This window comes from Lithobates pipiens, unplaced genomic scaffold (genome assembly GCF_037356315.1).
Source record: "Lithobates pipiens isolate NorthernLeopardFrog02 unplaced genomic scaffold, aLitPip1_a1.2 Scaffold_23, whole genome shotgun sequence".
In the NCBI taxonomy this organism is placed as follows: Eukaryota; Metazoa; Chordata; class Amphibia; order Anura; family Ranidae; genus Lithobates; species Lithobates pipiens.
The window spans coordinates 108,849,551-108,860,346 of record NW_027507785.1 but is presented as its reverse complement, the minus strand read 5'-3'; the positions used below and the strand labels follow the sequence as shown (position 1 = coordinate 108,860,346).

The following is a 10,796-nucleotide window of genomic DNA, read 5'->3' as shown; positions in this document are numbered from 1 at the left end:
CGAGCCGAGTCGTACGTCATCACGTTCGAATCCGTCGGAGTTTAGTGTGATCGTGTGTGGCCAAGTCCGCTCAGCCGAAAAGTCTGTCAGAACTCCGTCGGAATTCCAGCAGAACTCCGACGGAACTCCTTCGGAAGTCTGTCGGACATAAGTCCTCTCGTGTGTACGGGGCTTAAAAGGTGATCATAAAGACATCTTGAAGCAGTGGATTCTCTGTGAAAATAAACAAGATGGGTACTCTTACCGGAACCATGAGGTCATATATGCATATAAAGATAGGTAAATCTCTGCAAATCTACCAGCCGTTGAAATTTCTGGAGGTCCTCTGGTCGTAGGAGGAATGATCCGTATCGTCCCCAAGATGCCTGTTTCTCCAGGGTCCCGATGGACTGGACGAAAAAGAAGCTCAACTCCAACAAAGACCAGGAATGGTGAGTGACTCCAAACTCGTGTAGAAGATCACATAAAGGACAAAAAAGAACAGCTTCCCATAGTGTAGATGAAAAATATCGAATGGCTGTTTATTGGCATAAACTCAGCAAATACAAAATGTATAAAATATTTAAAATGTGACGTCAGCCGGGGGCGGGTGTTTGCTCTGGAGGAAAAAAAAAGATGTCGGCAGCCGGGGAGGAGAGGGGGAGTGAGTGCGGTACGGGGGGCTCCTCGTCCCCCGGGGGATCCCTGGAGTGCAGCACGCTGCTCAACCTCCCCATTGTGGCCATCGAGAACATCCTGAACTTCCTGAGCTACGACCAGATCAGCCAACTGCGCCTGGTGTGTAAGCGTATGGACCTGGAGTGTCAGCGCATACTCAACCAAGGATTCCTGCGGGTGGAACGCTACCACAGCCTATGTCAAAAACAGGTCAAAGCACAGCTGCCAAGGAGGGAATCGGAGAGGCGGAATCACTCGCTGGCACGCCATGCTGACATCCTGGCTGCGGTTGAAACTAGACTTTCCTTACTCAACATGACGTTTATGAAATATGTGGACTCTAATCTTTGTTGTTTTATTCCTGGAAAGGTTATCGATGAAATATACAGTGTGCTGCGGTATGTCAATTCTACGAGATCCCCTCAGAGGGCTCACGAGGTTCTGCAGGAATTGCGGGATATTTCATCAATGGCAATGGAATATTTTGATGAGAAGATAGTTCCCATACTTAAAAAGAAGTTGCCGGGTTCTGAAGTGTCAGGTCGACTTATGGGCTCTCCTCCAGTTCCAGGTCCCTCCACGACACTGAGCACGATTCAGTTGCTCTCCAAGCAAAATCCCTCAAGACAGGAGGTGACAAAACTGGCACAGCAGGTTAAATCCAACGGAGCTGGTATGACGGTCCTCAGGCGGGAGTTGTCAGAGCTACGCACCAAGGTACAGGAGCAGCAGAAACAGCTACAAGACCAGGACCAGAAACTGCTAGAACAGACCCAAATCATAGGAGAGCAGAACGTGCGACTTGCTGAACTGGAGCATAAACTGCGCGAGGTCGTGGATAGGGCTGTAGGCAACCCTGGAACGAGCCCGCGCGAGGACTCCCCGCAAAAGAGGAAGAAAGCAGCTGAAGTTGCAGACTGTCCTAGGAAATCAAAGCGCCTTCGAACCAGGAAGTGAACACAACTGGACTGTTTAGCGGCATGGTTTTTAAACTTGGCCCTGGTTGGCAACCAAGGTGTAACCGATCAGCAGTGTTTGGTATAGGTTTCACTTTTTCCCTTCCATGCGGTTAAATGCCACTACAAAACAAGCACCTTGCAGGCTATGCTATAGTTTAATTGGGTATTTTGCAGCCAGTGGGAGGTAGGTTACAGCAGAAATATATCTCCCACCCTCCCCCCCCCCTCCCCCTCCCCCCAAGGATTTACACACTGCAGTAACTGGAGGTGTCACTGCACTTATTCTTAACACTAGCCACATGCTTTATATATAGTGAATGATGTTACCATATTTAATGAGGGGTCCTTCGTTTTGCATTACAGCTAGTTATGTTTCTTCAGTCTAGCTCCAGCTAAAATTTTATCTTCTGTATTTAGTTTTGATTAATAACGTGGACCTGTACCTTGGAAGCTGTATCCAAAAATCCCAAGCAGAGCGCAAAGGACTAGTAACCAGTGTTGCTTGTGGCCCCTCTGCATCTGAGCTTTTTCCCCATTTCCTGGCTTACCAAGTCCTGACTTGGTAGAGGAGCAGGGCTTTGCGTCCTCATGTCTGAGCTGTTCCCTTGATGACTGGTGATGTAATGATCAGGTCTTCAGGTACAGCTTCCTCTCCAGCGCGGAGAACCATGAACAGCACAGTAGTGTCCCCACCATATCTTACTTTTGAATCTGGTGAGTCTAGCAGTCTGAGGCAGGAGTGCCTTAGATGATCTCCCACAACAGATATACAGCTGTGAGGCTGTAGGCACACTTGCTTACTTGGAGGAATTCAAGACAAAGGGTCGATTTATTTTAGGGTGTTGCTTGGGCACAACATTTCTAGATGTTCCTATAGGATAGAAAATGTTTACTTTTAAGGTTCAGGTCCACTTCAGTTAGGGAAGGGGTTAATGTGTCTCAAATTTAAACGCTATGTGTCTGTGTTGTGGTTTTGCCTTGCCTCCTGTTATGACATCAGTCATTTGGACAGGAATTAAGGGCAAGTATTCACTTCACAGTGGGAACACAGGCAGTGTTAAAAACCTGCAGGAGATTCTGTTCCTTGCACTACTGATAACAACGTTTTGGCTGGAGCCGGCCTGTAAAGGGAATCTGGCACAAAGCAGTTTGTCTGTAAGAAACCCCCGCTCTGCAACTGGACTGGCTGATTTTGGTGGTGCAGTCAAAGTAAAGTTGCCCAAAGAAGCACAACACTAGTTCAATGATTACAGTAACAGGTAGATATGGAGGAAAAGGACAATCCCCCTGTGGATCATCTGTTTTATCACCGGCATTAGGGTACTGATTGAGAACCACTGGTCTAAGGCAACCTTGTCATCAAGTACCCCCAACAGGCCACATTTGCAGGTTTTTATTTATCTTGCACAGGTGCTTTAAATCCGAGTCAATGGCTTGGTATTTTGGACAGCTGTTTTATCTAAGAGAAATTCCCAAAACATGGTCTGTTGGAGATACTTGAGGACAGGGTTGAGAACCACTGCCTTCGACAACAGAAAAGTGAATAGTTCCATACCACCCATAGAGCTCCTCCAGTGTATAAGTATGTGTAGAGCTGAAGGAGCCTCCTCATGCCTTACCAGTACTGACCCTCAATTGTGATCCGTAAGAAGTGGTATCCTCCCCGCACCCCACCAGACCTCTCCTTCTGTCCACCAGTTGCTTTGGCTAACTAGGGTTCTGCACCACCTCTCACAAACTTGTTTTTAGCTTGATAACAAGCTTCCATCTGTGGTTTCTCATGCAGGTATTTTTCTGTGTGATAGATTCCTTTCAAAGCAAGCTCACTCCTTCTTTGTGTCTGTGAAAATAATCAAATCTACTGACAAGTTTGCTGGGGTCTGTCACTCCTCTGCAATGTAAAGCAGAATTCTAGGCAGATAGAATAGAATTTAAGCAAGTTATATTAAAAGAAAATTCCTTTTAACATATTTAGTAAATACCTCAGTATGTCTTTGCATTGGCCTCCTGTACTGTGGGGCCAAATTTGGAAAGACAACACTTCACGACAGTCAACTTCCACTGCATTAACACGGAAAGCTTGCTAATTATAAGCTGGGGTGGGGTCTTTGCCCGAACTCTGTTTCTTTATCTGCATTTTAGAAGAGTGAGGGCATGGACCCGGCCGTGCTCACGGGCAGGGCAGCGTTAATCTCAAAAGTAGCCAAATGGAAATTCCTTGGTGGGTAAAGCTATATACACCTTTGTATTTAGCTACTTCACTGTAATTCTTCATGAAACTGCACAGATTTGCCCATGTATCTAAAATGATCCTCCAGCCAAACCTGTTTGAGTTTTGGTTTGATTTAAGAAAAAGTTAGGCAATGTTCCTTGGCTCCGCATTAACTTTGTCTTGAGGGTCTGAGTGGGTAGGTTTGACTAGGTGAGTGCTTCCTCCAAAGATCCATTTGACTTGGGTTAATAGGTTTGTTGTCTAAATTTCTTTAGTGGTGTTTTGAGGGCAGGATATCATGGTGTGACACCCCACCAGCTCCAATAGGGATCCCCTTAGGGGAAGCAGGGGTTTATCACTCAGCCTGATAATAAGGGAAAACGGCCGTTCAAATTCAGGATTTTTTAAGCCCCTGCTACTTTAGATCCTACCAGTGAAACAGTTTTCTGCCAATTGTCACATGACCTGTGTTTGTGCATGTTGCACAGATCAAATGCACATATTAGCCAGCACACCACAGATCATCAAATAGTATCCAAATCTTTATTGAAGATGATAGTTGGCTTAAGGGTATGTCATGCAAACTTAGCTCCAAATTCGGCCTCATGCCCACAGGGCATCTGAAAAAGCCCCTCTGAACTCCTGGCAGAAAGATGCACTAAAAGCTGTGTATGGCACAGGCATTTGTGCGTACATGCATTCTACTGGCTAGAATAATAATGTATTCTGGTCGCTGGAATGCATTTAAATGCATATGCTTTAGGTGAATAGTGTTTTTCACCTGGAAAGTTCCTCTCAAAAACACGCCTTTGGGCGGGGCTTTTTTCTGGCTGCCGCCTTCTCTTCGAATACACCTATGGGTGCATGGACACAGGCTTACATAGAAGTGTTTTTACAAGTGGACAAACAAAATGCCACCTGTATAAGTGTTTTTTAAGCTCTGTTCGAATAAGGCCTTGATATGCCGAACGTTTCAGGTTTTCATTGCTTCTGTGTCCCTGTTGGGGAGATTCGCCCTCTCTATGTGACCTGCTTACAACCCAAATTTTGGATTGTTCCCAGAAAATACTAGAGGGTAATCTTCCCAATGGGGATACTAGTTCTGGTGCCACCCTGGAATTCCCTTAATTTGTAAGGTTTTCTTCACTTCTTCCTGTTTTTGCCTATGGGACAGGAACTGAAGGTATATCCCCCAAATGGGGAACACACGTGGAAAAAAAATCTGACACGGGTTATACTTCAAATAGCATGATTAGAAACTTTAACCTTGGCTCCGTTGACATTTGCAGTGGTCACATTTAAGGGCAGACCTTGTTACAGGCTAGTCAGGTTTCATGTAGAAGTGACCCACTCCAGTACAAACCATTTTTTTTGAATGTCTGGAATGCCCCAGTGGTTAAAATGAATGGACCAGTATAGATGGTCCCTTTATTTTTCATTTGGAGCCATCCCCATGATTATGCTACAAAAAAAAGGGGGGCTCAGAACCCATTTTTAAAGGGGGAAATGCCAATGAGTGTTTTTATATGTGACTGTATTGTGAACAGACCTTGACTGATCATGTCTAGTGGTCAGAGGGCTAAGTGGAGCACAGCACATAAGGTTTTGAAGTGCATGCCAGATGTAACGTTTATTTTCATTGAGTACAGTTTTCACCAACATACCAGTTGGGTTCAAATTAATTATAATGCTGATAAATTGCACCTTGTGAAAAGGATCCATTTGGGGTTCCAAATGCTACTATTGCAGTAATATGGCAACCTTTGTGCCGTCAGTCTGCTTCCTGCATTTGTGCCTTTGTGTTCTGTGTGGCATAATGGCATAGTCCCAAATCCTTTGCAACAACTGACCCTCCATAGTTCTAATGTGGCATAGACTGGAGTTAAAGTGTTACTAAACCCACAATCGTAGGATCAGTCTCTAAAGCGTGCATGTTGTACTCGCTGTGGAACCAAGGGACTTGGTCCTCTGTATTGTGTAAAGAAAGGCTTTTTGATCCTGTATTCTGATTCTCCCCTCTTTGAACTGACCCTAATCAATCTGCTGATTGCACAGAGCCTTTGGTGTCACGCTGCACATGCTCAGTTTTGTGTGTATTGCTAGGGAGTTTTGTTTTTTTGGGGGGTGCATGTGGTCGGCACGGAGCCCGGTCGGCACTGTCCAGACATGAGGGTCGGGGGTCCTGCACCTTCGTGGGAGTAGAATGAGGACTCCTCCTGCAGGCATTACCCAGACACTGATAGTCGTAGGGCTGCTGTGTGCTGCTGGTGAGAAGGGGTGTTTGGCAGTTTATGTTTACTAGGGTGGTTGCATTTCCATGTTCTGTGTGTTGTGGGGGACCGGATGTAGTGAGTGCGGGGTCCTGGGTTTATTAACACTTTAAAGGTCAGAGGAAGCTTAGGACATTTTGCATTACCTTGCCATTTGATCTCACTCCCCCTTACTCCTTCATGGCATATTTGGCCGCTGCCAGTTAATTCACTGCAGCAGTCGCCAATACAGGTATGTGCAAATATGGTTCATGCACACCGCTCTAAAACCCGGTACTTGCTATTGGATTTCCTGACGATTTTTGTCTTCAGATTTGCCAAAACCATATAATATGAGGTCAAACCTTAGGAGTTTCAATTTGTACGCAGTCAGGCACACCCTTGCACAGCATGGTTTTGGTGGATCTGGGGACGGGAATCTGCAGAGAATCTAAGTGTGTATGGGGTCCCTCTGTGCTTTGTAATGTTGCTAGTTTCTAGCATGCTTGTTGCAATAATTTGGATAAAAAAAGTCTCACATTTGACCCCGTACATCAAAGAGCCTATGAGAAGAGTTAAATCATGTCAGGTGATGAATGAGGCTAGAAGACGGGTGCACTTTACCTCCCCTTCCCAATCACCCACCCCACATTCCTGACACAGCGGCTCCACTACATTACAAATGACTTGTTACCTTACAAGCATGTCATGATCAGGTTACAAAGAGATGGAGTAGATGGGACACTGGTTTATACTTTGTATATGATATGCTTAGCCTTTTTAAGTGTTGTTTTATGTTTTCCGTTTCTTACTGGTAACCCAACTCCTCAGTGCCTACTTTTCCTGTTAGCGGATCCGTAACACCCAGACGTCGGACTGTTAGAGGTTTTCAAATTCTTTCTCTGGTTCTACATGGAGCGAGACAATGAAGGAATTGTATTTGTGACCCTGTCTCTTTAATTTGAGTTTGATGCTGGGCACTGGTTTATCATTACCAATGTCTGAAAAGCCAGTCTTTGTAAAACATCACTTAGACTTGAATTGTGTATACACAGTATATATAAATATCCGTATAAATAAATATAATATACCTTTAAAAAAAAAAAATAAAAAAAAAAAAAAATATTTAAAATAAAAATAAAAAGCGTGATCACATAAAAGAAAGCAATACAGGGAACATGACTACCACGCCCTATGCGTTTCGTCCCATAGGACTTCAACAGGGGCATCTAGATTAGTGGTAGTCATGTTCCCTGTATTGCTTTCTTTTATGTGATCACACTTTTTATTTTTATTTTAAATATTTTATACATTTTGTATTTGCTGAGTTTATGCCAATAAACAGCCATTCGATATTTTTCATCTACACTATGGGAAGCTGTTCTTTTTTGTCCTTTATGTGATCTTCTACACGAGTTTGGAGTCACTCACCATTCCTGGTCTTTGTTGGAGTTGAGCTTCTTTTTCGTCCAGTCCATTGGGACCCTGGAGAAACAGGCATCTTGGGGACGATACGGATCATTCCTCCTACGACCAGAGGACCTCCAGAAATTTCAACGGCTGGTAGACCTGCGGAGATTCACCTATCTTTATATGCATATATGACCTCATGGTTCCGGTAAGAGTACCCATCTTGTTTATTTTCACAGAGAATCCACTGCTTCAAGATTTCTTTATGATCACCTTTTAGTGTTTATTTCACGTGATTTATCACAATTCTTGTCCTGCGGGGACTCTAAAGACTTTTTGTACTTACTGAATATTTGGACTTTTATATGAATTTGGTTATGTTCGTATGTAGCTGCTGGCTTATGCACTATTTTTTATTTTTGGGGTTAGCTCAATATATTTTCCCTTTTTTTTTTATATCTCTAAAATTGCCAAACTCATTATATACTTCTGGAGTAAAAATCGAATAAAATGTTATTATTTATGGTATTATGGTTTGAACATGCACTACAGACACAGAATTATCCATTGTGATATTTAACGCATTTATAAATTAAACCAAGTTTCATAAACAAAAATATTGCTTTTTGACAAACATAAATACTTTTAACCGCTTGCCGACCAGCCGCCGCAGTGTTACTACAGCAGATTGGCACGGCTGGGAGATACAATGTTTTTATGTTGCTTCGCCTTTTGGCCACTAGGGGCGCAAACTTGACCCTTGGGGCGTGAGCACTCCCGCAGCATGTTCCCGACCCCAATGCGAGTGCACGGGTGGCGCGATAACTGCCGGGCTCCCGCAATCGCTCGTGACAGAGCGAGATCCAGGATCTGTGTGTGTAAACACACAGATCCTGGTTCTTTCAGGGGAGAGGAGACAGATTATGTGTTCTATGTGTCTATGTATGAACACCGATCTCCCTCTCTCCTCCTAGACAGTCCCCCCCCCCCCCCCCCCCAGAAACACATATAGGGAACACAGTTAAGCCCTAGATCGCCCCCTAGCGTTAACCCCTTCCCTGCCAGTGACATTTACACCATAATCAGTGCATTTTTATAGCACTGATTGCTGTATAAATATCAATGGTTTCAAAAATGTGTCAAAAGTGTCCGATGTGTCTGTCATAATGTCGCAGTCCCAATGAAAATCGCAGCTCACGGCCATTACTAGTAAAAAAAAAATAATAATAATAAAAATGCCATAAATCTATCCCCTATTTTGTAGACGCTATAACTTTTGTGCAAACCAATCAATATACGTTTATTGCGCTTTTTTTTTACCAAAAATATGTAGAAGAATACATATCGGCCTAAACTGAGGAAAAAAAATCATTTTTTTTTATTAAAAAATGTGGGATATTTATTATAGCAAATTTTTTTTATAGTGTCTGTAAGTAAATTTAGTAAATAAGTAATTCTTCTCCTTCACTGATGTGCGCTGATGAGGCTGCACTTATGGGCACTGATGAGGCGGCACTTATGGGCACTAATTAGGTGCCACTGATGAGGCACTAATATGTCGCACTCATAGGGGGCACTGATATGCAGCACTGATGGGCAGCACTGGTGGGCACTGATAGGTGGCACAGATAGGAGGCACTCATTGAAGGGTTGCACTAATGAGCAGGCACTGAGAGGCTGCACTGACTGGCATCACTTATAGGCACTGATTGGTGGCACTTATAGGCACTGATTGGTGGCACTGATGGCGCTTTCCTGTAATCAGGGCATTGATGATCAGTGTCCTGATTACCTGCCCACGACTCCCCTGCAAGGAGATGATGCTGATCAGCACTGCTCGCCTCACACTCTGTCAGTGTGAGATGAGGAGAGCCGATTCGCGGCACTTCCGTATTTACATGTGACGCGTACAACTACTGCAGAGTCTACCTTCCATAACCTACAGCAAAGTCATCGACCCACTGAGGACTATGTTGCATAATTCTGCCTGTGGGCCTCTGATACGGGCTGGAATGATGCAGCCCTACGGCATCAATTCCGCCTTTCTGAAGGGCTCAAAGATGAACTTGCTCAAGTGGGGCTCCCCAGCTCCCTCAATAGCCTCATTGGTCTTGCTATCCAGCTTGATCGTAGGTTTAAACAAAGGAGAACAGGAAAAGCTGGCATAACCACTATACCCATGAATCTACGGGCAAGATCCATGCAACTAGGACTTTTGGGTTCTCCACTCTCTAGTGAAGAAAAGCTGCGAAGACATGGAAAAAACCTGTGTCTATATCGTGGGGTACTGGGACGTTACCTCTAAAACTACCCTGCGGGGTCCACAAAGACCAAGACCGTTCCCTCTACCTACCTTGCTAACTGTTCTGTAGCAAAGGGATGTGCCGCATTCAAAATACCAGGTGACAGGGCCAGTGACGTGTCAATCTCGCCGATGGAGTCGGCGACATTGACTTCCTGCGCTATTCCCGGCTACCTGGAGCCGCATTCAAAATGAACGGACTTTTCTCCATGTGTGGGCAAGTCCGTTCATTTCAAAAGTCCGGCGGACTACCGCCATAGTCCGGCGGTTTGTCTGCCAGTCCTAGTCTGCCGGAAAAGTCCGGCAGTTTGTCCGCCGGATAGTCCGATCGTGTGTACGCAACATTATCATTTCCACTTCACGCATCTCCATGGATCCCCAAAAGGTCAAATCTATCCTTGAATGGCCCACTCCTACAGACAGGAAGAGCACACAGAGGTTCATAGGATTTGCCAACTTTTATCGCAAGTTTATTAAAAATTTCTCTGCCATTATCTCTCCTGTTACCCAGCTGACAAAACAGAATACCATTTTCAGTGGACACCTGCAGCACAAACAGCTTTGGATCAGTTAAAGAATCTGTTCACCTTAGCACCCATTTTGCAACATCTAGATCCTTCATCGCCATAAGTTCTCAAGGTAGATGCTTTGGAGAATGCAGAGGGTTCCATCCTGTCACAGCGCCAGGGAAAGAAGTCTCTGTAACATCCCATTGCCTTATTTTCTAGGAAACTCAGCCCCGCAGAAAGAAATTATGATTTAGGAGACCGAGAGTTATCGGCCATAAAGACAGCCCTAGAAGAATGGTGTTACTTGCTGTGCCCCAAGATTCTTAGCCTGTGTAATGACCATCCCTTGGCGGGACATTTTGGGGTAATAAAGACAGTGGAGCTAGTGCAACAGTCCTTTTGGTGGCCAGGTCTAAAGTCCGATTGCAAGGATTATGTCGGTACCTGTGGGGTCTGCACCTGAAACAAAATTGATAAAACCAAATCCTGGGGCCTGTT

At 44.6% G+C, this 10,796-nt stretch overlaps 1 protein-coding gene across 1 annotated transcript; it reads left to right on the top strand.

Moving 5' to 3' along the window:
• The first annotated feature begins 595 nt into the window (after window positions 1–595).
• Window positions 596–5,924, top strand: LOC143927800 (F-box only protein 28-like). The gene has a single exon (XM_077452164.1). The coding sequence runs from the start codon at window positions 616–618 to the stop codon at window positions 1,612–1,614; it is 999 nt and encodes a 332-aa protein (XP_077308290.1). The 5' UTR covers window positions 596–615; the 3' UTR covers window positions 1,615–5,924.
• Window positions 5,925–10,796: the final 4,872 nt, after the last annotated feature.

What these genes read in the sequence shown, in the direction of transcription:
- LOC143927800 (XM_077452164.1), top strand. Translation starts at nt 616, where the DNA reads ATGTCGGCAGCCGGGGAGGAGAGGGGGAGTGAGTGCGGTACGGGGGGC.